We start from the raw sequence: 27,714 nt of genomic DNA, 5'->3' as shown, positions 1-27,714 counted from the left end.
CACACTGTGCCCTGTAAGGAAAATGAATATCTTTCAGCTTCCCCCTGTATAGGTCGCTGCAATGGCTATTTCTCTTCCAGTCCAACTGTTAAATTGATTAAATTCAGAAATCAATGGAAAAGATGATAGTCGTTTAAAATGGGATGCATTAGATTATTCAAATTGCTCATAGCTAAGTATGAAATAGCATGCATAACCATCAGGATTTATGTAAATGTAATGATAATCCAATAAATAATTTACCAATAGGCTATACGTACAGTAGAAGAGCCATCCTGCTACATGAGTACTACTTTTACTTTGAATATAAAGTATAATTTGATGACAATTGGTCTCTATGGGTTACTGTTATTAAGGATTTAATCTGAATAGAGATTTGTTAATTTTAGGATGGGATTATTTTATTCATTGTTTTCTTGAATCCGCTTTCAGAAACTTTTCAAGCAGCTCAGCTCAGGGCTGCTGGATATCTTTGATCCTGCATTGTGCCCACGGTGCGGAAAGTGAGTATCGGTGGTTTCCAGTGTGTGGAGTATCCTCAGTGCGCATGACACAAGGTAACACGGCTGCACTCGAGTGAAAATGTAAATCAGCTGCTTTCTGGGCACTATCTCAAGTGAGGACCGCACAGCCTCAATGTCTCATTTTCTGCTCTGCTGTTGTGATTTACAGCGCAGACTCCTCTCTCTCTCTCTCTCTCTCTCTCTCTCTCTCTCTCTCTCTCTCTCCACACATGCACAGAGAGGATGCACCGTCCACATGAAGGCTGCGGCTCCGCCACTTCACCCGCAACAAGCCAGTCTGAGGAGCAGTGACTTTATCTGAGCACGGGAACGGGCTTTTCCTGCGGCATATAAATCTGTAGAACTTGCATCTGTGGTCTTTTGTGGAGAAGCACATTTTGGTGCACTGGCACCCAGAGGATAACCACCAGCCGACCAACACTGCTTGCTTTTTTTTTTTTTTTGCACAAAGACGCGCGTCTGCTTGGATTTAAGCTGCAGTCCACTTCACTCTAACTGCAGTGGCACAACTGTATGAGAAAATGAGTCCATTATGAAACTATGCGCCGGCTGCTTTTCCCATGAACTCTGTCGAGGACCTGCAGACTTGTATCCACAAGTGGAGCGTTTTCTTGTTTTTTCACCCCCCACCTCTTCCTTATGTCTTTCAGCCACAGATAATATCACTTCACAACTACAATGAGACAACGTGGGGAGCTCCCTGGAACAAATGTTGCCTGTAGAAGTGCAGAGAGAGCGAGCAGGACAGTGACTTCCAGAGGACACCTGCAGGCGAGTGAATGCCGTCTCTGATGTGGAGCTTGTCGCTGTCCGACGCGCGAGTGGTGCTGAAATTTGGATGATGCCTTGCCAGCGACTGCAAGGCTGCCGCTCCCTGCACTTCAACGAGGACAACGGCCGCTTCGTGCTGCTCGCCGTCCTCATCGTCCTGTACCTGCTGTGCGGCGCTGCGGTCTTCTCGGCCATCGAGAGGCCGTCGGAGCTGCGGGCTCACGGCCGCTGGAACGGGACGCTCCTCAACTTCAGCGAGACCTTCAACATCAGCCTGCAGGACCTCAACTCCTTCCTGCGGGAGTACGAGGCTGCCATCGCCGCCGGGATCCGGGCTGATGCTCTGAGGCCACGATGGGATTTTACAGGGGCTTTTTATTTTGTTGGAACTGTGGTGTCGACTATAGGTGGGTGATCTCTGCAGCTTTCACTTTCAGATTTCTCTGACCTTTGCGTCCATTTGGTATACGGCATGGTGTCCTATAAATACTTGTTGAAAAACACGCATTATTCCACGTATAGCCAAACCCACAATCAGCCTGATAAATATAAAACCAATAGAAAAATGAACTCAGCTCACACCATTAACACAAATCTTTTCAGGGGAGTTCAAATAACGAATAAATGTGGGACCCCATGAACTGATGAAGCCACATTTAAGACAAAGACATTGGAGAATGATATTGCTGTGGCTTGTTTGGTAAATAATCATATCATGACCGACTGACAGTCTGGGTGTCTAAAGCACTGGAGCTGCCATCCCCCTAGGCTGCTATATTTTCTCTGGCTTACATACAGAATAACAGATTAACATTTATGGGTTTTCTTTTTTTGTTTTTGTTTTTACCCTAGTCATGTGTTACATTTTGGCTATGGGGGACTTTGGCAATGGGGGCGACATCTGACTGGCCTGCCATTTGGAATGGCACACTCATCCCTGGCTATAGGACAGCACCCATGGGTGCAGTCTTTTTCTCTTTCTTTCTTTTTTTTGTTGCTACATTTCCATTCAAACCAGCAGGAATGTCAATGAGAACCCCCGTCTGCTCCCCCTCGTTTAACATTTGCTGTGCAATAGGTCAGAAAAGAGCAAGTGTCCCTCGCAGGGTATCCCGGGGGCCATTGGTGTGGTGCACTGCATGCCTGATGGCTCCGAAAACTCACTCCACGCCCCCCTCCCTTGCCCCCTGACAGCTGGAGAGGTCCCACAGTATACAGTGAGGGAGTGAGTGTGAATGGATGAACGAGCAAATGAACAGACTCCAGGTAATAATTTGAGCTGACATAAACTGCCTATCTCTGACCTTGCCCTCATCACAAAGACACACATATGATACCCCCGGCACCTCATACTAATTGAAAACTGTAGGGAGGGGAGTGATAAGGAAAACTGATGGCTGTGTGTAGGCTGCTCAGAGAGAATTGAATCCACACGAGCAGAGAAGCTGTCAGAACTTTATTTACTTCAGACCTGCAGCAGGTCAGCTTTACTGGCTGCTCCACTGTCTGCACTCACATATAGGTTCACTAACGCAGAGCTCCTCAGGGACTCTGTGCAGCTCACACAGACACACAGGGGGAAACCACAGCAGCTGTGTTTGTGTACATGTCTGTGGTAGGTTGAAATCCTTTGTGCTTCGCTTGTCATGCCATGCAGCAGCAGCGGCGCAGTCTTCTCCCAGTAAGTAGATCATATAAACTGACTCAGCTGCTTCAGGGAGAAAAAAAAGGGGTGATGTTGAGATTTTCTCTTTTGTCTTTTTCATTTGCACACATGTATTTCTGTCTGGATTTCCATCTCGCTTTGATCTCCACTCCCCCCGCCCCTCGGGCGTCTGTGCTACTTTTCCTGCATGCATGTGAGCCGGTGATATAAAAGGGATTTGGGGGCCTCCCCACACAACTCTTTATCAGAGCGGCATCCCCCTGCGTGTTCAGTACACTCCTCCCAAGCACTTCCCACCTCTGACTCTGGCAAAAGCTTCAAATCAGCAGTGACACTTTGGTCCCCTTGATGTGCCTCCACAATATCGCTTTGAAGAATGAAAGTGAAGCTGTGGCCACTTGAGGCACTTGTTTACCCAGTGCCTGAGCCGGGGTCACTGGCCACTGCTGCTGCACTAGGTGTGTTGTTTTGTGATTATAGGAAATATCCTGTTATGGCAAACATGATACAAAAGGGCAAAGCTACTTTTTTATCAAATAAGATAAAGTCAGGTTGTTCCCCCAAAGTTAACACACATATTGTGCTAGAAAATGGCAGCACATAGAACAAACTCACCACTTTGTTGTGTCAGTTTCAATCAGAACACACAATCTTCCCCTGATGTTGTCGGCTCACGTCTTTGGTCCAGACTGAAAGTTAAAAAGTAAAATGTTTGGAGTGTGTGGGAAAGTGAAAACACAATTGGAAACTTGTAGTGGGTTTCACAGTATTGTGCGAAACCCAGGAGCTATAAATCCTTTGGATTTTGTGCTCCACAAGCTGTTTTTTCCATACAAATGAATCGGCGCCTTCTTTGAGTCCAGTTTTCAGTTCCTATTATAGTTTTTGTGAGCGCGCTAGCATTGTGATGCTATAGCACGCACTTCAAAACACTTCTGTGCCTACAAGTACAGCCTCTTAGAACCACTACAGCTGTGGACTTTTTGTTCTTTTTTCCATTTGTTTCATCTTGTTGACACACTGGTTTGAGGAGTTTGTTTTTGTCAGCATCCAACTTGGTTGTGTTGTCCTGCCCTACATATTCACACACAGCTTCACTGTGTGTCTGCTCATTAAAGAGGGAATGGAGTCCACTCTGCAAACAGAATTTCTATTAATAACAAAATGTATTCATAAACCTCATGGCTGATTGATAGCTGATGACTGCCAATTAGGACAGCACTCTGTAGCCATTTGTGGGCTTAAGCATCTTGTAAGGTGCTTCATTGACAATTTGGAGAAACACTTTTTCAGTTTTTAAGCACTAACAGGGCCAATACTTGTCGGAAAATCAAGTGTACTTTGATGGGGTTTTAACTTGTTCAGATTGAGTGGGACTAACAACACAGGACAGCAAGTCGTTTGGCAGTTTTCCATATAATAATCTGCCGCGGGTTTGGATTGTTTTCTGGGCTATTTATTGCCAGGGATATAGACTCTGTCCTGTCTCTTCTTGCCCCTGGCAGCCACTGCAGCTTCTAGCTCCATCACACTCATATCCGCCCACTCAGAGAAGTCACAAAGGCAAACCAGGCAAATAGGACAGTTTAACAAACAGCAGAAAACAGACCCACATGCAGTTCTTCTCTTTAATGAGGCCCGATTTAACCTCAGTGCAGTCCACAACTTGCAAGATGAGGAGAAATGCCAGAGGTGAGTAGACTTTAGAGAAATCCTGCTAAACCCCTGGCTGCTCTGTGCTGCAGTGACACAACGGTAGGCTACATTATTCCCTAAATATACTCCAGGACAGGCACCACAGTGAAATACGATCTTTAAAACAAAGTGGCCTTGTTTGTCTAATGACACGGGCCTATGTGATAATGTAAAGTTTAGACTGGCATTGTGAGGTATTTCAGTTTGAAGTGTTGCATCGGGGTACATCAAAGACACCTCAGCATTTAGCTTTAAGCTATACTAACTTACATTTACATTTTAAAATGAATCAAATGAATATGGGCAAGGGGTTGCTCATAGGCATGAACATGCATAGAATTTAGATCTGCTCTCCCCCCTCCTTCAGCTCATTGTTTTGTTTGTACAGACCACAACTTTAGTTTACTCCAACCATAATCATCACCATTGTTTCCTCACACAGCTGTTTTTCTTGTTTTTTTTTTAGCAAAAATATTTTTGGAAGACACTGTATACACAATATATACTGCATAATTAAGCCACGTGTTGTAGGTAAAGTAAATTAATTGCATAATCAGGAGGGTACATAAGGAAATAATGGTTCAAACAAGGTAAGAGGATCACTGAAGGAATGGAAAAGGATAGCAAACAAGGATTCTGCTTTGTTGGGAGTAAACATAGGCTACTCAATGTCCAACCTAAAGCTGAAATAAAGCGGAATAGATTTTAAAGGTACAACGAGGAGAACGAAAAATCTGCGACAATAAAAAAGTCTCATATTAATGTGGATGAATCTACGTTACCCACACTTGTTAATGGGCCCATTTTCGATAAATATATAGTTTTGTCTCTATCGTTATTTTGTTATTATTAGTGGTGGCGGAAATGCTGGTCGAGCCGACCAGCGTTTCCTTACTTTCGGTTTCGCGGTGAGTCATGAGAATAACGCCACCGAATCGCCGTTTATGGTCAGAACTATGCCGGTATCTGATCATCTTCGAACCTCTGACTTTAATTCTTGATGAATGAAAACATGAGTCTGTCTTGTGCCGGTCAAAGAATTTCACGGTGCGCGCGGAGGCTCAAAATGTAGTGTGAAAACGCTTCGCTTTTCCAAAACTCCTTGTTGTCCCTTTAAAACCAGATTTAAAACCAGATTCTCTGTAAGGGCAGAATAAAATTACACCAGTCCTCAACACTCAGGGTGCACTTGGTGTTGGCCTGCCAGGTAGAATCTGGAGTTTCCTTACTCAGATTGGACCAGATTCAGAGGAAGCATCAGCTGAATGAGTGAAAATCTTCTCAAGTAAGTTAATATACTTCTCCCAGGTGGTGAAGTCAGAACAACACCAAAAAGACATGAGAAATGATCAGCGAACCTAACTATGTCACTTTTCATCAGAAGAGTGAGACAATTTTGAGGGTAGTAGGCTATGTCGAGCATGTCAGAATCAGGCGGTCATGCACCTTGATGTGAGGAATGATGTTTTGTCAAGCTGTCATCACCATCTGGTACGTTGGAGTCCTCTTTCACGATTAGGCACTTAGACACTTGGTGAAGTTTGGGCTAGTTTTGGTGTCTCTGTATGAGAGTATGCCTTCAACAAACAGGTTTTTCACCATCTATCTGAAGTGCCAGTGATGTAATCTGTGTCGCTGAGACAGTCACAGGTTTCATATGGAAGGGAAAACTTTACAGAGAGTGCAGAGCTGGGATTGGGAAGCAATGGCAAAACCTTATCACCAACCTGGAGGTGACGGAGCGGTCATAGTCATTCTTCATTTCTTCACTGTTTGGGAAGAGGAAAGAGACTCTGTGATGAGAATTTTGGCATGGTGCAAGCACTCACAGACTTGGCAAACGTCGTCAAGCACATTTTTCTCAGCAGAGGACTCTTGACAGGAATTTGCAGGAATATATGCAGGGCTTTTATGGGACTGCGGGATGTGTGACCAAAGACAAACTGTGTCCTGGAGAATCTCAAAGATTCACAGCTTCACAGGCAGCAAACAACACAAATGGGATTCCTTCATCCCATGTTCCTGTTGCCTCCAGACAATGTCGACAGAGCGTAGACTTTAACATCTGTTGGCCACTGCGCTACTACGCCTTGCATCTTAGGATGATAAGTACTGGAGACTATGTGCTTAACATCTAATATCTTGAGGATCTATTTGAAGAGATTGCACTGGAAATCGGTTCTCACCAAGAGGTGGGTGGTGATTTTGTGCAGTGGAATCACTTCTGGAAATCAAGTGGTGGCTCAAGTGCTCATTTCCACTTTTTGTACAGGGCAGGAGATTAACACAGTTAACCATTACTGGCTCAAATGGCTCTAGCAGGGACAGGATGCAGAGGGACTGAATGGATGAAAACCGTATATTGGTCACATCTGTTTGATTTTTTAATTGTGAAGAAAATGTCTGAGGAAAAGCTCATACGTTCTTCTTTAGACTGGATGTCCTGACCAATTCATGTGCTGTCAGTACACAGAAGGGACAACAACCTGACCAACTGAAACCACCACATCTGTAAAGCATTTACTCAACATCTAATCAGCCGTCTGTTAGGAGAGGGTGGATCTGACATGGACCACATCAGATCAGCGGTACCTTCTTGAGGAGAAGCAGCAGCCACCTCCGCCTTTTTCTACACCTCATTTTCCACTGCAAGCATGGTATCAGCCAAAGAAGTGCACTCATCATCTTTATTTGCTTGCATCCCACAAAAGTAGAAAAGACTGTATGACTCTGGGCTTTTCTGAGATTTCAAATTTTTATGGTTCAAAATGCTTCAGGACCTAACTAGTATGCACACACGATCGGCAGGGAGAGTTCTCCTCTAATGGGGCTGCAGCAAGAGCACCTATGGGCTTTCCTGTGTATTTTACATTTCAACAGAGGGAAACTATACCAAAATTGGCAGGTTAAGCTCGGCCTGAACACAAAGACACATCTATACAGATAATATTGCTTTAAATACAAAACATAAACACAGCTTGTGTCGTCAAATCCTCCTTTTTCTGGAACACCTCAGTAGAAACCATGGGCTGTATATAAATGGACGTTGACTCCAGGTATCAAAAATGAAGCCAATGCTTCGTAAGTGTCCATCTGTCCAAAGGGATCAAGTTTCCATTGGATCACCATCGGGACAGAACGGCTCCTCACATTAATCAGCTCAGAGAGATTTTAAGAATTTGGAGGCAGTGACATTTTTCAATCTGTTAACATCACATTTGTCATATGATAGAGGACATGGAAATCCATCCAGCTCCTTCAGCAGAACCCAGGATTGTGCCAATTACAACCAGGCCTGCACGCCCACCAAGCCACCATGGATACAAAACTACACCAAAAGGGTCAGATCAAGTTTTGAGAGGAAGATCAATGATGATGAAGACAGAGATTGACTCATAATCTAGGACTCACCATTATGACAGATCAGAAAATGACCGAAAGAGGTTAGGCTGTAGCAGCCATGTCTCACTGTGGATTTAAGAAGATAGCAGATGTTGAAGACTCATGGGAGGTCAGATCATGAAAATAAGGCCAGAAAATGTCATGATGGCAGATCCACCTACAGCGGTCACCATGATTTCACACAAACATGCCATATCCCGTTTGATCTGAGGCTGAACACCACCACCAACACAGCGTGTGTTTGTCATCCAGCACATAGACAGAGAGTCAGGCTCAGTCAGGAGTGAAAGGAAAAACACCGGATGATGAAGATGTGCAGTCTAAAAGAGGAGCCAGTAATACTGTAGATTTAAGATCCCTGAAAACACAGAGGTTTGTGGTGGGTTTAGAGGAATGCAGGAGAGAACGTGTAAGACAATGTACCAGTGTATCCACCTCTCTTTTCTCTTTCCTCTCCTCCTCTCTTTCCTCACTCCATCCTCACTCCATCCTGTAGCTATGAATGTATACTACAATTTAGCACTATACAAATACAATTAAAATACATGCTTTTAGTCACTCCTCGTAGATAGAACATCTAAGAAATCCCACAGGAAGGAAAGAGAGAATTGCTCACAAATAAATCACACTAGAGCGAGAGACACTGGTTGATTAATTGGTTGATCACTGTACCCAAAAACAATCAATAAATAATCACTTAATCCTGGAGAAATCAAAAGTTACAAATGTGAGAATTTGCAGTTTTTCCTTGTCTTTATATATTTTCAATATCTTGAATATAGATGGTGTCTTAGTCATGTGGTTATCATTTGAGCACTATACCTGATCAGCACTTCACAGACCCACAAAAAGATTTTATAACATGGCTAAAGGAACATGCAACAGATCAGCTACTTGATTTAGTATAGCTGATGATTTTATAATTACTTCGGCTCTTGGACACTATATTAGATACAGTATGTAATACAGTGAGCTGTGTTTTGTCATTACAGTGCTCTAATTCAACTTTCTACATAGACAAACCTGTATCTGTGTTTACTGTATTCAAGCCTTGACAAGCACACTTGCCTGTATCTAGTTGGAGCAACAGTCACTCGTCAAAGATCCCAGGTCCTGTCCCCATGGCACAGGTGCAACCATCAAAAAAATTCTCTGCTTTAGAAGCCACAGCCAATGACAGAAACAGTAGGTGAAGTGCCTGGTAGACAACCTAACTTCCAGGAAAAAATACACCACTGTGGCCACAAGAAGGTAATAAATTCCAGGATTATTGCAAGTACACAATGTCATAGCCTTTTAACTGCAGTGCTTGATGCTCCTATTTGGTTGTGTTGTGACCATAGGCAATGCATGTGTTGTCAAACAGATGGAGATAATATCTGAATTTGTTAGTGTTTTGTCTGTTTGCATGTATTTTATTACATGGTAGTGCAATGAGCTCTCGGTGCCTCTGTTCAGTTTGAAATATTGAGTCTTTTTACTGTCTCTGTAAGGATAGTCAGCTACACCCAGCCAGAGCTGAAATACATAATTCATCCAACTTTCCAGACTTGGACTTTTTTTTTCTCCGTGTGTGTATGTGTGTTTTGGGTGTCAGGTTTATGTGCAAAGTTTGGTTTTATCTTGGCTCTACATCAGGCAAATCGCTCTCTGGAATATTATGTGAAAATGCACCCTGTCGAATTTAGTGAGACTGAACAGTGTATAGCTACGGTCTAAGAAACAGATGTTAGACGTTCACCCGGGAGATCTCAGATTCCTGTTCAGGAGCGATGGCTCTGACATGCATGTCATTATCATCAGGTTGTGTATTCTAGCATTGATTTGCTTTGATGAAAAAGGTAATCACTGGGCACAAACACATTCTGACATTATATCCAGTTTCTAAAACAAGCATTTTGTGATAAAGACATTATAATTGAGTTGACTGAAGAGAACTACAAGCTTGTTATATCATGATGCAGAGATTTAGAGGAACTATTACCCATGTCTTGCCCAACAATTCATACTCAGCGGTGTGAGTAAACATTTAACCTAATGGGTTAGTGAGTGGTGTTAAACCTCCTTGTTTTTTTGCGTCAATTTAAAAAGTGATTATTTGGCTGCAGGGGTCTCATTGATGTCCACTTGCGAGGTTTGTACGACTATTACACGCCTGTCTAACCAAGGCCAGCGTGTCTGGAAACCAAATTTGTTCTTTGTACTGTACGGCACTGTGCCTTGTAATTTACGTGTCTCTCTGAGGTTACAAGACAATGTCACCTCAGGCTGGCGGAGCGTGCGTTTGGCATTTAAGCATTGTGAAATGTCACATACAATACTATACTGTAGACTGAAGTGGCTTCCTGGAGGCGGTCTGTGTTTTTGTTTTGATGTTGCGTTCTTATTTAGATTAACTGCTCGCTGCTGCCTCGCTGGGACAAAACCATCTGTGTTGTTGCTACTGTGGATGTTATGAATGCGCTTTCAGGAGGTGGGTGGGAAAGTCTTGCAATCTGTGAGAGCAGATTCAATGGTGCACAGCGACGTTTCAGACTTGTTCTTGCCTTCTGTCTCTCACTTCAGCACTGTTGCTATTGACTGTCCCCCACGCTGTTGACTCCTGTCTCACATCAATCTCAGATCTAACTAGTTTGCTGCTTTGGTCATAACCACCACAGTAGACCTTCTCTCAGTTATTTGGATTGACTCATTAAATCATATTGGTTTGTTGTTGACCTTTGTGAATCTGAAAACTCATGTTAGACATTAAAAGCTGTTCACATTGCATAAGCAGTATAGTACATTTTAAAGTAAGATGAAGATAACTTTAAAGAACCATCTGAAACAGGTCAGTGGGACTCTCTGTTCTCTACCGAGTGTCTGTCGCAGTCTTCCCCCCCTCTCTTCTCTTTAGATCTCCTCGGCTGGTCTGTGAAATCCCAGACGCAGAGGAAATGTCACTGTTAAAAATAAAAAAAAACAAGGACCTCCAGTCACATGAAAGGCAGTGGGGTCTCTTCACAAGTTGACAAACAAATCGATCCCCAATTTCAGTAGCCTAAATTAATGGAGAGGAATTGCTCCACTGCTGCATAGGAGATTCACAAGACTGTGTTGGTAGCGTAATGTGATTTCTGCCTTAAAGCTGCACTGATCAATATTTTCATCATAATACTGGAGGAAAAAACTGGCCATGCATCATGTGAAATGTGCAACTCACAAACAGCTTTAACTGTTGGAGCTTTACACAAACTGATATGCCAACGTAATTTAACCAATAACAACTTTAGCACACTTCTCTTTTCTCAACAGTCATCATGTCTACAGCTCTGTGAGGTTATAGGAACAGCTTGGGGCTAGCTGCTAACATCAACATGCTAACATGCTCCGGTAACACTTTTCAATGAGGGTCCCTTAATTAACGTTAGTTAGTTAGTTATTAAGCATTAATATATAAACTAATGTGTTAATTATTGCTGAGTAATGCATACATAATGATAACTAATTACATTATTCAACAACTATTATTATTTAAAGCAGAAGTAAGTGATATATTTGTGTTAATATAAGTCTTAAATAGTTATATCTTCCGACAGCAATCACTTACATAGAGTGTTTGGACCGAAACACGGGTCTGTCAGTCACTCTGCTCTGCTCTGAGCCGAGGAGAAAACATTTATCGTATCCTACAGTTTTTATCCAATGAGGAGATGATTGGATAAAGTCACAACTTACGACTTTGTAGCGTGCCAGGCAACCCCCGCGTGTTTTTCCGACCTGTTTTACCTGTGAAAGTCACTATAACGGCCACTCGTAACTTCCGACCCGTGAACTCGTACCAGATCGAACTGGTACGACTTCACAGGTCGGAAAAACAGGAGTAACGAGTTGCCTTGAACGCACCATAACAGTCCTCGTCCCTACGTCACCACATTCACGCGCATCCCTTGGCTGCACACACAGCCCTGCATGCCGTTCTCTCTCCTCATTGGAAAAAAATTGTAGGATACGAGAAAAGTTTTCTCCTCGGCTCAGAGCAGAGCAGAGTGACTGACAGACCCGTGTTTCCGTCCAAACACTCCATGTAAGTGATGATATAACTATTTAAGACTTATATTAACACAAAAATATCGCTTACTTCTGCTTTAACTAACTTTGAGTAGTAAACATTACTTAACTGCTTACTAATAGGCTACATTAATCAATGTGTTTCCTAATCCTAAGTAATACATAATAATGATGTTAATATATCTGTAAACAGTTAATTAATGCTTAATAATGTAACTAACGTTAATTAAGAGACCCTTATTGTAAAGTGTTACCCGTGCTCCCAGTGACAGTGCTAACAAGTTGATGTTGAACAGGTAACATCTGGTAAACATTATCCGTGTCAAACAGTGATAATATTTTCCATGTTCAGCCTCTTGGTTCTTTATGTAGCATGCTGATATTTTCTAGTTGCTGATAAACACATTTGACGGGAATCTCGTTTTGCAGGTATTTGGTCGTGAACCACAGGATAAGTTAACAAATACAGATTCTGACCTGATGATATCACAAGATAAAACCTGAAGGGGCCATCAAAGTGGTCATAATTCATGCTGTGTGTGTAAGGGGAGCCTCGCCTCAGTTTACTGCTGCTCCACAGGAAGGCGACACACACATCTCTGCGTTCACAGTGTCACAGTGGGTCATAAATCTACCTCGACTTGCTAAGGCGTGCACTCGCCTATGTATAGTAACTCACAGACTCCAATGATCATGGCCAAGTGACTCCAAGATCATTTTAGAGGACACAGCAGATTTGCTGGGCTACCACCCCCTCACACTGATTAGCATTTCACTGATTCTGCTCTTTGCACCCAAAAGGCAAAGACAGGATAAACCCTTTGTGCTCTTTGCACTGCACAGCCCTCTGTCCCGCTTCCCATCAGGGATGACTTTGGCAAACGTTTTAAATTTTGTCTCAGTGTTAATATTTTGACCATCATCAGTTTCACTGACAACCCAAATTGCACTGGCGCTGATGCCCATGCTGACTTGCAGCTGTGAGATTTTAAACTTTACCCATAAGCAGAAAAGTCCCTCTAGAAACTTTTGGACGATTGGCAACATTTCAGGCAGTTAAAGCAGACACACACTTCACTTTCCATGGCAAAATGTCGCCATGTTCCAGAGATTCTGCGTTGCAATCCACTTCTGCACCAGCAGAACATTTATCTGGATCTTGGGGTCATGTATATAAATAGTTATCAATGTTAATAAGATAACAGCAAGTTGGCAAACAGTGTGATTTGTCAGCCGTCCATCTGTCTCTTTGTGTGAGGGAGGGGCTGCTTGTGTGTGAGCAGAGAGAGGGAGACAGGAGGACATGCTGTAATAGTGCAGCTTTTATGGCTGAATGCAAACACACTGGAATAGTATGAAATGTAACATAGATGGAGTGAACGTCAGATTTGTGATTAATCAAAATTCCCTCAAACACAATAACAGCGAAAGTCAAAAGAGAAGAGCCATGAATTTTGAGTGTGACCTTGAATCAGTGAGATGGTCTGTCACGATAATTTGATTACTAAGATAAAAGAATCGACAGAACACAGTGTTTTATCCCTGCAGCTTCAGATCACGGACTGTATACTATTGGGAGTCGTGGATATTGCATATTACAGTTACAGCACATCTCCTACTGAGAGAAATTGCATGCAGTACTAGAGCTGGTTAAAAATAGGTAACTGTATAGTGTGAGCCACTTGCGCAGTTTTCCATGTAATCTGTTTGAATTAGAGGAAAAAGCTTCTCCGGAGCCTCAGGGAATAATGTTCTTGTAGTAAAACCATGTGAGCTTTTCAGTCAATCCACTGGTATCCGTACAAAATACCAGGATCACACATAGCTGAGTACATGGCACATGTTTTATCCCAATGCCAGCATTCAGACATTATTTAGTTACCGCCAGGCCGACAGGCTTTGTCAGAGTCAGACAGTCTGAGACGCGTAGTGGGCCCTTTCTGTTAATAGAAAGTAAAACATCATTTAATTATGAGCAACAGAGCATTGCCTCATCATTTCTCTGAGGCACCTTGCTGTGGTTTCTCAGTCTATGATCCAAGATCATTACAGCAGTTGTCAGTAACTTAGCAGTCCCTGACAGGGATCACACGTTTGCCCTGCCTTAAATTTCAAGGACTTGTGCTTTCACATTAGTGGTAATTGAAACCATTGAATTGAAAATCTGCCAAAGCCCAAGCAGTTATTCCCGGTTGGCATCTGATCCGCCTGTTTTCATGCAAGACGGCACCAAAACTGAAGCCACTATAGACACAAGATACATTTAATGTTGCGTTACCATGATACTGTATGATCTGTTGTGGTAGACATGGAGGCTTATCTTACTGATCAGAGGCTGATAGGGTTTCAACAGCTCCACCTGAACAGGTGTGTTGACTTTAGGGAATAATACAAGAGGGCCTTATGTAGCTACGCTTTTATTCAAACATTGACTGTGCATACAGTACAAGATAATAGGAAACACAAGGACATGGCTCTTAGATCCATCAGGGAGAAGCTATTAATCTGTCGAGAGAATTGCTCCTCAGTCACATGAAAGGACAAAGTCTCTGTTCGTCTGACGCCTCATGATTTTTAATCTAAATTTTACTTATTTAAGCCCTGTCTTCCCTTCTATGTAAAACTACGGAATAACTCTCAATATTTTTTCCCCTCTGTGAATATGTAAAATAGATCAAAAAAATGAAGAAAGGAAAGAGTAAATGTTGGTGCGGATCCAAAGTCTTTGCAGCATATTTTTTTGACAATAAATCAATAGGTGCACTGGTGGACTCATCAATCCTCCTCCTCGCTCTCTTTGCCTGTGAGATACAATTTAAAACACGAATCACCCAATTCACTGTAGAAGGTGCAAAACGAATCACAGAATCATAAATTGTCTGATTGGCCAGGTCTGTGTTTTACCGTGTTACTTCCACCCGAGTGTATCCATCTCAGCTGTTGCCCTTGTAATTTATATTCCTATCGACCAGCATCAATGCCTCTTAGCGATATGCAATATTTCGTTACGATCGCTTCAGTCTGTTATTTCTAATTAATGCACAACCATGTAAAGCACTAAACACTCATTATCAATGCTTTGACATTCAGAACAGATACCATTAATGTGTTGCCTATACTGTGTGTGAGTGTGTGTGGGTGAGCAGGGTTTGAAATTCAAAGCCACATTGTTTTGCTTCAGGGCCCTTTAGAATATATTGTAGTATGTGTGGGCTTTGTGTGTTTTATCAGTGTTTTTATAGCCCTTGTTTAATTTGGGCACGCAGCGCACAGATCTCAAACTAAACTTGGCGTGTACAGTACGTGATCTATTCTTTCATCTGCCTTGTGCAGACCTCGCAGCATTGTGTGAATGTTCCTATTATTACCCAGTCTGCCAGGAATGCTGGCAGCTCCTCAGCAGATGGTGTAGTGATGATGTCTCAGGTCTGGCCATGTTGCTGCTTCCTCAGCCCTCTGTCCCTCTCTGCAGACCCCCGCCGCGCCGCACCCGTGACTAATGATTTCCTGTTCGTCACTGAAATACAGTCATCAGAGAGACGGGCATGCGTGGCGTTTTCTGCTGCTGCTCTTATCAGGCCAATTTACGACTATTCCCAGTAGTGGGACTCAGTTGGGTTGACTGGGAGCTTGTTTTTTAAGCTCATTAATTGGGGACATAGGGGGGTGAGTGGGGGAATAGAAGAGAGATATTTGATTTTGGGGTTTTCAAAACAGTCACATAATGAGACTTTGGTCCATTTTCAGGTCTGCAGGGAGCTGTGTGGGGGGATGTTGTCCTCAAGGACACACAGTGACCTTCAGACTACTTAGAGAGACGAGTGAACACGGTACAGTACATGTCCTTGGTTCAACCATATAAACATGCCTGTCAGTGCTTTCAGTTAGTCTTTATCCTTGAGTCCATTAGGAGCGTTTGCCCATTTCAGCTGGCTCTATTGTATGTTTCCACTGCACTTCTTTCGCTTTTGCTGATTATTTCCGACTGTCCTTGTATTCTCCCAATTATCATCTCACACTAAACGCAGACTCCTCTCACATGAGACTGAAATGTTCTCGGCTTTCTGACGGTTGGCCTTGTGAGGCTATTTTCCAGTAAACTCAATCAATATGCCTTTTTCAGGATACTTTGGTTTGTAAAACATGTCAAGTGGGCTCTGAGCAAATAAGCTGAAACTCCAGGGTGAGCTTTTTGAAAACTAGAACCACACATAAGTATTTAAAAAAAGACTAAGTAACTATTTACTTTTAAACTGACAATTAAAAAGGTATCCTATCTGTCATGTGATCCGTCATAAATATTTCCTCTGGTGACATATTGCCTGGTTTTATCTATTTCAACCACTCCAGACAAATTGTTGCAAGTCAAGCATCAGACTTAGACATTAGACAGCTATCTTTACAATAGCTGTTAGTGCTAACACTGGTCATGTAGCAATTACAAAACTCATAAATAGTTCATAAAGTGCAGTTATTCCAGTTGAGTAAACACTGCCTAAACACTTTCTGCCGTCCTCTGGGTCTGAATGCAAATGTCCTGTTTCCACAGTCAAAGTTCAAAATGTCAGATCTTAACAGAGCACAAATACACTCTAAGTCAACTTTAAAGGTGCCATAAGAGTTATTTCTTCTTCTTTAATTCAGCAAAATAAAAAGCACAAAAAGATTCAATGCAAGACTTATTTAGTTTAGTATTGTCAGGCATGTTAAAGCAGAAGTGAGTGATCCGGTCGTTTTCGCTAATGCTGCGTTCCAGGCAGGCTTTTGAAATCGTAAATTACAGCTTCAAGTCACAACTTACGACTTTGTAGCGTTTCAGGCAACCCACTCCTGTTTTTCCGACCTGTTTTACCGGTGAAAGTCACTATAACGGCCACTCGTAACTTCCGACCCGTGAACTCGTACCGACTCGTACCAGATCGAACTGGTACCACTTCAGTCGGAAAAATACGAGTTTCCTTGAACGCACCATAACAGTCCTCGTCCCTACGTCGCCACATTCACGGCGTTCCTTGGCTGCACACACAGCCCTGCATGCCGTTCTCTCTCCTCAGAAGATAGCAGATGTTGAAGACTCATGGGAGGTCAGATCATGAAAATAAGGCCAGAAAATGTCATGATGGCAGATCCACCTACAGCGGTCACCATGATTTCACACAAACATGCCATATCCCGTTTGATCTGAGGCTGAACACCACCACCAACACAGCGTGTGTTTGTCATCCAGCACATAGACAGAGAGTCAGGCTCAGTCAGGAGTGAAAGGAAAAACACCGGATGATGAAGATGTGCAGTCTAAAAGAGGAGCCAGTAATACTGTAGATTTAAGATCCCTGAAAACACAGAGGTTTGTGGTGGGTTTAGAGGAATGCAGGAGAGAACGTGTAAGACAATGTACCAGTGTATCCACCTCTCTTTTCTCTTTCCTCTCCTCCTCTCTTTCCTCACTCCATCCTCACTCCATCCTGTAGCTATGAATGTATACTACAATTTAGCACTATACAAATACAATTAAAATACATGCTTTTAGTCACTCCTCGTAGATAGAACATCTAAGAAATCCCACAGGAAGGAAAGAGAGAATTGCTCACAAATAAATCACACTAGAGCGAGAGACACTGGTTGATTAATTGGTTGATCACTGTACCCAAAAACAATCAATAAATAATCACTTAATCCTGGAGAAATCAAAAGTTACAAATGTGAGAATTTGCAGTTTTTCCTTGTCTTTATATATTTTCAATATCTTGAATATAGATGGTGTCTTAGTCATGTGGTTATCATTTGAGCACTATACCTGATCAGCACTTCACAGACCCACAAAAAGATTTTATAACATGGCTAAAGGAACATGCAACAGATCAGCTACTTGATTTAGTATAGCTGATGATTTTATAATTACTTCGGCTCTTGGACACTATATTAGATACAGTATGTAATACAGTGAGCTGTGTTTTGTCATTACAGTGCTCTAATTCAACTTTCTACATAGACAAACCTGTATCTGTGTTTACTGTATTCAAGCCTTGACAAGCACACTTGCCTGTATCTAGTTGGAGCAACAGTCACTCGTCAAAGATCCCAGGTCCTGTCCCCATGGCACAGGTGCAACCATCAAAAAAATTCTCTGCTTTAGAAGCCACAGCCAATGACAGAAACAGTAGGTGAAGTGCCTGGTAGACAACCTAACTTCCAGGAAAAAATACACCACTGTGGCCACAAGAAGGTAATAAATTCCAGGATTATTGCAAGTACACAATGTCATAGCCTTTTAACTGCAGTGCTTGATGCTCCTATTTGGTTGTGTTGTGACCATAGGCAATGCATGTGTTGTCAAACAGATGGAGATAATATCTGAATTTGTTAGTGTTTTGTCTGTTTGCATGTATTTTATTACATGGTAGTGCAATGAGCTCTCGGTGCCTCTGTTCAGTTTGAAATATTGAGTCTTTTTACTGTCTCTGTAAGGATAGTCAGCTACACCCAGCCAGAGCTGAAATACATAATTCATCCAACTTTCCAGACTTGGACTTTTTTTTTCTCCGTGTGTGTATGTGTGTTTTGGGTGTCAGGTTTATGTGCAAAGTTTGGTTTTATCTTGGCTCTACATCAGGCAAATCGCTCTCTGGAATATTATGTGAAAATGCACCCTGTCGAATTTAGTGAGACTGAACAGTGTATAGCTACGGTCTAAGAAACAGATGTTAGACGTTCACCCGGGAGATCTCAGATTCCTGTTCAGGAGCGATGGCTCTGACATGCATGTCATTATCATCAGGTTGTGTATTCTAGCATTGATTTGCTTTGATGAAAAAGGTAATCACTGGGCACAAACACATTCTGACATTATATCCAGTTTCTAAAACAAGCATTTTGTGATAAAGACATTATAATTGAGTTGACTGAAGAGAACTACAAGCTTGTTATATCATGATGCAGAGATTTAGAGGAACTATTACCCATGTCTTGCCCAACAATTCATACTCAGCGGTGTGAGTAAACATTTAACCTAATGGGTTAGTGAGTGGTGTTAAACCTCCTTGTTTTTTTGCGTCAATTTAAAAAGTGATTATTTGGCTGCAGGGGTCTCATTGATGTCCACTTGCGAGGTTTGTACGACTATTACACGCCTGTCTAACCAAGGCCAGCGTGTCTGGAAACCAAATTTGTTCTTTGTACTGTACGGCACTGTGCCTTGTAATTTACGTGTCTCTCTGAGGTTACAAGACAATGTCACCTCAGGCTGGCGGAGCGTGCGTTTGGCATTTAAGCATTGTGAAATGTCACATACAATACTATACTGTAGACTGAAGTGGCTTCCTGGAGGCGGTCTGTGTTTTTGTTTTGATGTTGCGTTCTTATTTAGATTAACTGCTCGCTGCTGCCTCGCTGGGACAAAACCATCTGTGTTGTTGCTACTGTGGATGTTATGAATGCGCTTTCAGGAGGTGGGTGGGAAAGTCTTGCAATCTGTGAGAGCAGATTCAATGGTGCACAGCGACGTTTCAGACTTGTTCTTGCCTTCTGTCTCTCACTTCAGCACTGTTGCTATTGACTGTCCCCCACGCTGTTGACTCCTGTCTCACATCAATCTCAGATCTAACTAGTTTGCTGCTTTGGTCATAACCACCACAGTAGACCTTCTCTCAGTTATTTGGATTGACTCATTAAATCATATTGGTTTGTTGTTGACCTTTGTGAATCTGAAAACTCATGTTAGACATTAAAAGCTGTTCACATTGCATAAGCAGTATAGTACATTTTAAAGTAAGATGAAGATAACTTTAAAGAACCATCTGAAACAGGTCAGTGGGACTCTCTGTTCTCTACCGAGTGTCTGTCGCAGTCTTCCCCCCCTCTCTTCTCTTTAGATCTCCTCGGCTGGTCTGTGAAATCCCAGACGCAGAGGAAATGTCACTGTTAAAAATAAAAAAAAACAAGGACCTCCAGTCACATGAAAGGCAGTGGGGTCTCTTCACAAGTTGACAAACAAATCGATCCCCAATTTCAGTAGCCTAAATTAATGGAGAGGAATTGCTCCACTGCTGCATAGGAGATTCACAAGACTGTGTTGGTAGCGTAATGTGATTTCTGCCTTAAAGCTGCACTGATCAATATTTTCATCATAATACTGGAGGAAAAAACTGGCCATGCATCATGTGAAATGTGCAACTCACAAACAGCTTTAACTGTTGGAGCTTTACACAAACTGATATGCCAACGTAATTTAACCAATAACAACTTTAGCACACTTCTCTTTTCTCAACAGTCATCATGTCTACAGCTCTGTGAGGTTATAGGAACAGCTTGGGGCTAGCTGCTAACATCAACATGCTAACATGCTCCGGTAACACTTTTCAATGAGGGTCCCTTAATTAACGTTAGTTAGTTAGTTATTAAGCATTAATATATAAACTAATGTGTTAATTATTGCTGAGTAATGCATACATAATGATAACTAATTACATTATTCAACAACTATTATTATTTAAAGCAGAAGTAAGTGATATATTTGTGTTAATATAAGTCTTAAATAGTTATATCTTCCGACAGCAATCACTTACATAGAGTGTTTGGACCGAAACACGGGTCTGTCAGTCACTCTGCTCTGCTCTGAGCCGAGGAGAAAACATTTATCGTATCCTACAGTTTTTATCCAATGAGGAGATGATTGGATAAAGTCACAACTTACGACTTTGTAGCGTGCCAGGCAACCCCCGCGTGTTTTTCCGACCTGTTTTACCTGTGAAAGTCACTATAACGGCCACTCGTAACTTCCGACCCGTGAACTCGTACCAGATCGAACTGGTACGACTTCACAGGTCGGAAAAACAGGAGTAACGAGTTGCCTTGAACGCACCATAACAGTCCTCGTCCCTACGTCACCACATTCACGCGCATCCCTTGGCTGCACACACAGCCCTGCATGCCGTTCTCTCTCCTCATTGGAAAAAAATTGTAGGATACGAGAAAAGTTTTCTCCTCGGCTCAGAGCAGAGCAGAGTGACTGACAGACCCGTGTTTCCGTCCAAACACTCCATGTAAGTGATGATATAACTATTTAAGACTTATATTAACACAAAAATATCGCTTACTTCTGCTTTAACTAACTTTGAGTAGTAAACATTACTTAACTGCTTACTAATAGGCTACATTAATCAATGTGTTTCCTAATCCTAAGTAATACATAATAATGATGTTAATATATCTGTAAACAGTTAATTAATGCTTAATAATGTAACTAACGTTAATTAAGAGACCCTTATTGTAAAGTGTTACCCGTGCTCCCAGTGACAGTGCTAACAAGTTGATGTTGAACAGGTAACATCTGGTAAACATTATCCGTGTCAAACAGTGATAATATTTTCCATGTTCAGCCTCTTGGTTCTTTATGTAGCATGCTGATATTTTCTAGTTGCTGATAAACACATTTGACGGGAATCTCGTTTTGCAGGTATTTGGTCGTGAACCACAGGATAAGTTAACAAATACAGATTCTGACCTGATGATATCACAAGATAAAACCTGAAGGGGCCATCAAAGTGGTCATAATTCATGCTGTGTGTGTAAGGGGAGCCTCGCCTCAGTTTACTGCTGCTCCACAGGAAGGCGACACACACATCTCTGCGTTCACAGTGTCACAGTGGGTCATAAATCTACCTCGACTTGCTAAGGCGTGCACTCGCCTATGTATAGTAACTCACAGACTCCAATGATCATGGCCAAGTGACTCCAAGATCATTTTAGAGGACACAGCAGATTTGCTGGGCTACCACCCCCTCACACTGATTAGCATTTCACTGATTCTGCTCTTTGCACCCAAAAGGCAAAGACAGGATAAACCCTTTGTGCTCTTTGCACTGCACAGCCCTCTGTCCCGCTTCCCATCAGGGATGACTTTGGCAAACGTTTTAAATTTTGTCTCAGTGTTAATATTTTGACCATCATCAGTTTCACTGACAACCCAAATTGCACTGGCGCTGATGCCCATGCTGACTTGCAGCTGTGAGATTTTAAACTTTACCCATAAGCAGAAAAGTCCCTCTAGAAACTTTTGGACGATTGGCAACATTTCAGGCAGTTAAAGCAGACACACACTTCACTTTCCATGGCAAAATGTCGCCATGTTCCAGAGATTCTGCGTTGCAATCCACTTCTGCACCAGCAGAACATTTATCTGGATCTTGGGGTCATGTATATAAATAGTTATCAATGTTAATAAGATAACAGCAAGTTGGCAAACAGTGTGATTTGTCAGCCGTCCATCTGTCTCTTTGTGTGAGGGAGGGGCTGCTTGTGTGTGAGCAGAGAGAGGGAGACAGGAGGACATGCTGTAATAGTGCAGCTTTTATGGCTGAATGCAAACACACTGGAATAGTATGAAATGTAACATAGATGGAGTGAACGTCAGATTTGTGATTAATCAAAATTCCCTCAAACACAATAACAGCGAAAGTCAAAAGAGAAGAGCCATGAATTTTGAGTGTGACCTTGAATCAGTGAGATGGTCTGTCACGATAATTTGATTACTAAGATAAAAGAATCGACAGAACACAGTGTTTTATCCCTGCAGCTTCAGATCACGGACTGTATACTATTGGGAGTCGTGGATATTGCATATTACAGTTACAGCACATCTCCTACTGAGAGAAATTGCATGCAGTACTAGAGCTGGTTAAAAATAGGTAACTGTATAGTGTGAGCCACTTGCGCAGTTTTCCATGTAATCTGTTTGAATTAGAGGAAAAAGCTTCTCCGGAGCCTCAGGGAATAATGTTCTTGTAGTAAAACCATGTGAGCTTTTCAGTCAATCCACTGGTATCCGTACAAAATACCAGGATCACACATAGCTGAGTACATGGCACATGTTTTATCCCAATGCCAGCATTCAGACATTATTTAGTTACCGCCAGGCCGACAGGCTTTGTCAGAGTCAGACAGTCTGAGACGCGTAGTGGGCCCTTTCTGTTAATAGAAAGTAAAACATCATTTAATTATGAGCAACAGAGCATTGCCTCATCATTTCTCTGAGGCACCTTGCTGTGGTTTCTCAGTCTATGATCCAAGATCATTACAGCAGTTGTCAGTAACTTAGCAGTCCCTGACAGGGATCACACGTTTGCCCTGCCTTAAATTTCAAGGACTTGTGCTTTCACATTAGTGGTAATTGAAACCATTGAATTGAAAATCTGCCAAAGCCCAAGCAGTTATTCCCGGTTGGCATCTGATCCGCCTGTTTTCATGCAAGACGGCACCAAAACTGAAGCCACTATAGACACAAGATACATTTAATGTTGCGTTACCATGATACTGTATGATCTGTTGTGGTAGACATGGAGGCTTATCTTACTGATCAGAGGCTGATAGGGTTTCAACAGCTCCACCTGAACAGGTGTGTTGACTTTAGGGAATAATACAAGAGGGCCTTATGTAGCTACGCTTTTATTCAAACATTGACTGTGCATACAGTACAAGATAATAGGAAACACAAGGACATGGCTCTTAGATCCATCAGGGAGAAGCTATTAATCTGTCGAGAGAATTGCTCCTCAGTCACATGAAAGGACAAAGTCTCTGTTCGTCTGACGCCTCATGATTTTTAATCTAAATTTTACTTATTTAAGCCCTGTCTTCCCTTCTATGTAAAACTACGGAATAACTCTCAATATTTTTTCCCCTCTGTGAATATGTAAAATAGATCAAAAAAATGAAGAAAGGAAAGAGTAAATGTTGGTGCGGATCCAAAGTCTTTGCAGCATATTTTTTTGACAATAAATCAATAGGTGCACTGGTGGACTCATCAATCCTCCTCCTCGCTCTCTTTGCCTGTGAGATACAATTTAAAACACGAATCACCCAATTCACTGTAGAAGGTGCAAAACGAATCACAGAATCATAAATTGTCTGATTGGCCAGGTCTGTGTTTTACCGTGTTACTTCCACCCGAGTGTATCCATCTCAGCTGTTGCCCTTGTAATTTATATTCCTATCGACCAGCATCAATGCCTCTTAGCGATATGCAATATTTCGTTACGATCGCTTCAGTCTGTTATTTCTAATTAATGCACAACCATGTAAAGCACTAAACACTCATTATCAATGCTTTGACATTCAGAACAGATACCATTAATGTGTTGCCTATACTGTGTGTGAGTGTGTGTGGGTGAGCAGGGTTTGAAATTCAAAGCCACATTGTTTTGCTTCAGGGCCCTTTAGAATATATTGTAGTATGTGTGGGCTTTGTGTGTTTTATCAGTGTTTTTATAGCCCTTGTTTAATTTGGGCACGCAGCGCACAGATCTCAAACTAAACTTGGCGTGTACAGTACGTGATCTATTCTTTCATCTGCCTTGTGCAGACCTCGCAGCATTGTGTGAATGTTCCTATTATTACCCAGTCTGCCAGGAATGCTGGCAGCTCCTCAGCAGATGGTGTAGTGATGATGTCTCAGGTCTGGCCATGTTGCTGCTTCCTCAGCCCTCTGTCCCTCTCTGCAGACCCCCGCCGCGCCGCACCCGTGACTAATGATTTCCTGTTCGTCACTGAAATACAGTCATCAGAGAGACGGGCATGCGTGGCGTTTTCTGCTGCTGCTCTTATCAGGCCAATTTACGACTATTCCCAGTAGTGGGACTCAGTTGGGTTGACTGGGAGCTTGTTTTTTAAGCTCATTAATTGGGGACATAGGGGGGTGAGTGGGGGAATAGAAGAGAGATATTTGATTTTGGGGTTTTCAAAACAGTCACATAATGAGACTTTGGTCCATTTTCAGGTCTGCAGGGAGCTGTGTGGGGGGATGTTGTCCTCAAGGACACACAGTGACCTTCAGACTACTTAGAGAGACGAGTGAACACGGTACAGTACATGTCCTTGGTTCAACCATATAAACATGCCTGTCAGTGCTTTCAGTTAGTCTTTATCCTTGAGTCCATTAGGAGCGTTTGCCCATTTCAGCTGGCTCTATTGTATGTTTCCACTGCACTTCTTTCGCTTTTGCTGATTATTTCCGACTGTCCTTGTATTCTCCCAATTATCATCTCACACTAAACGCAGACTCCTCTCACATGAGACTGAAATGTTCTCGGCTTTCTGACGGTTGGCCTTGTGAGGCTATTTTCCAGTAAACTCAATCAATATGCCTTTTTCAGGATACTTTGGTTTGTAAAACATGTCAAGTGGGCTCTGAGCAAATAAGCTGAAACTCCAGGGTGAGCTTTTTGAAAACTAGAACCACACATAAGTATTTAAAAAAAGACTAAGTAACTATTTACTTTTAAACTGACAATTAAAAAGGTATCCTATCTGTCATGTGATCCGTCATAAATATTTCCTCTGGTGACATATTGCCTGGTTTTATCTATTTCAACCACTCCAGACAAATTGTTGCAAGTCAAGCATCAGACTTAGACATTAGACAGCTATCTTTACAATAGCTGTTAGTGCTAACACTGGTCATGTAGCAATTACAAAACTCATAAATAGTTCATAAAGTGCAGTTATTCCAGTTGAGTAAACACTGCCTAAACACTTTCTGCCGTCCTCTGGGTCTGAATGCAAATGTCCTGTTTCCACAGTCAAAGTTCAAAATGTCAGATCTTAACAGAGCACAAATACACTCTAAGTCAACTTTAAAGGTGCCATAAGAGTTATTTCTTCTTCTTTAATTCAGCAAAATAAAAAGCACAAAAAGATTCAATGCAAGACTTATTTAGTTTAGTATTGTCAGGCATGTTAAAGCAGAAGTGAGTGATCCGGTCGTTTTCGCTAATGCTGCGTTCCAGGCAGGCTTTTGAAATCGTAAATTACAGCTTCAAGTCACAACTTACGACTTTGTAGCGTTTCAGGCAACCCACTCCTGTTTTTCCGACCTGTTTTACCGGTGAAAGTCACTATAACGGCCACTCGTAACTTCCGACCCGTGAACTCGTACCGACTCGTACCAGATCGAACTGGTACCACTTCAGTCGGAAAAATACGAGTTTCCTTGAACGCACCATAACAGTCCTCGTCCCTACGTCGCCACATTCACGGCGTTCCTTGGCTGCACACACAGCCCTGCATGCCGTTCTCTCTCCTCATTGGATAAAAACTGTAGGATACGATAAATGTTTTCTCTTCGGCTCAGAGCAGAGCAGAGGGACTGAGAGACCCGTGTTTCAGTCCAAACACTCTATGTAAGTGATTGCTGTCGGAAGATATAACTATTTAAGACTTATATTAACACAAATATATCACTCACTTCTGCTTTAATTAATCAGCACATATGGACAGCTTCAGCATCATGTTATGCTATAACCTCAAAAGGCAACACACACCTCTTCATTGAACTTCATGTTTGTCTACAACACCAGGTCCCTGCAGTGCAATCCAGTCTTGGACAGGCACAGGATTAATGTACATGCTGGATTGTAACCAAGATGTGTGTGTGTGTGTGTGTGTGTGTGTGTGTGTGTGTGTGTGTGTGTGTGTGTGTGTGTGTGTGTGTGTGTGTGTGTGTGTGTGTGTGTGTGTGTGTGTGTGTGTGTGTGTGTGTGTGTGTGTTTTTAGGTTTTTTTTTTTTTTTTACAAGGCTTAATCTAATTTATAAAGTTCCCCAGAGTCCCATACCAGCAGTGTTTGACATTCATTTTCACAAGAAGGATGATCATCATGTGAAACTATGAAAACAATATATGGCAAGACAATGGAATCAATAAGAGATATTGTAGCTAACCTTATAATACATGACCGAAGTTTAATCTACTGTATATTTCTTTTTTTGTTTTACACTATTAATTCTGACAATCATGTTCAGTCTTTGATAGAAGAAATACATCATCTGCATTAAAGAAAATATCTACCTTTTCCTAACTCCAACAGCTGACACTAAATTTCAGCCAACCTGTTTCAGTCATTAATTTGCACTGATTTGCACAGTGATACTTGAACAGCTTCACTGCATTCCCCACCAAAGCCAGATGTCAGAAGCGATGGAGATCGTACTTTACATCAAAAGCCTTGTGGAGATTGAAAAAGCAACAAAAATGATCTCACCAATGGCTGCACACATGAGTGCACTCTGAGAAATGGCTCAAATTAAAACGTTTTTCCCTGAATCTAAAAAATAGTCCCTCAGTCTCAAACGCTTCATATGCATCATTTGAACAGTGGCTGTTGAACATATTTTGGAGTTGAATGGTTACAAACATTATGACTACAAATGTTATTATGAAAATCAACTTGCTTGAACATCTACTCAATTACATTAAACACTGACTCAACCTTATGTACAGTCACGGATGCATTTAAAGTATACCTGGAAATAAATAATTTAAAGAATTTGATTCATGATTGATATATGTATTCGTTTTTTAAACACACCTATCTAACATAAGCCAACATTTTATTGTAGGCTACAATGGATATGATTCATAAATAATTATGACCACCACAGGTATTGAGAGGGTCACTTTATAGTTACAGTGATTTTCAAGACAGTATTTCTAAATGACCTCTGACTGTTATTCCTTCATTTCCCAGGGGTCAGTTTTCCGTTGAAACATTGGCCAATTTTTATAGCATTGTTCAGTGGAGGAGATCAGGGGCCCCTTGGTAGTCTGAGACCAC

General features: G+C 42.0%; 1 protein-coding gene across 1 annotated transcript in view; it reads left to right on the top strand.

Annotated features, from left to right (window-relative positions):
* Positions 1 to 1,362: 1,362 nt before the first annotated feature.
* Positions 1,363 to 27,714, top strand: part of kcnk12 (potassium channel, subfamily K, member 12) — a gene marked incomplete at both ends in the record, with an annotated part of 32,429 nt that continues 6,077 nt past the window's right edge. Inside the window, one exon of the mRNA XM_083987681.1 lies at positions 1,363 to 1,702. Coding sequence (XP_083843807.1) covers positions 1,363 to 1,702 — 340 coding nt within the window. The remainder of the gene's footprint in view (positions 1,703 to 27,714) is intronic.

The sequence above is a fragment of the Trachurus trachurus genome (genome assembly GCF_905171665.1).
Source record: "Trachurus trachurus genome assembly, chromosome: 15".
NCBI lineage: Eukaryota > Metazoa > Chordata > Actinopteri > Carangiformes > Carangidae > Trachurus > Trachurus trachurus.
This window is presented reverse-complemented; position numbering and strand designations above follow the sequence as displayed.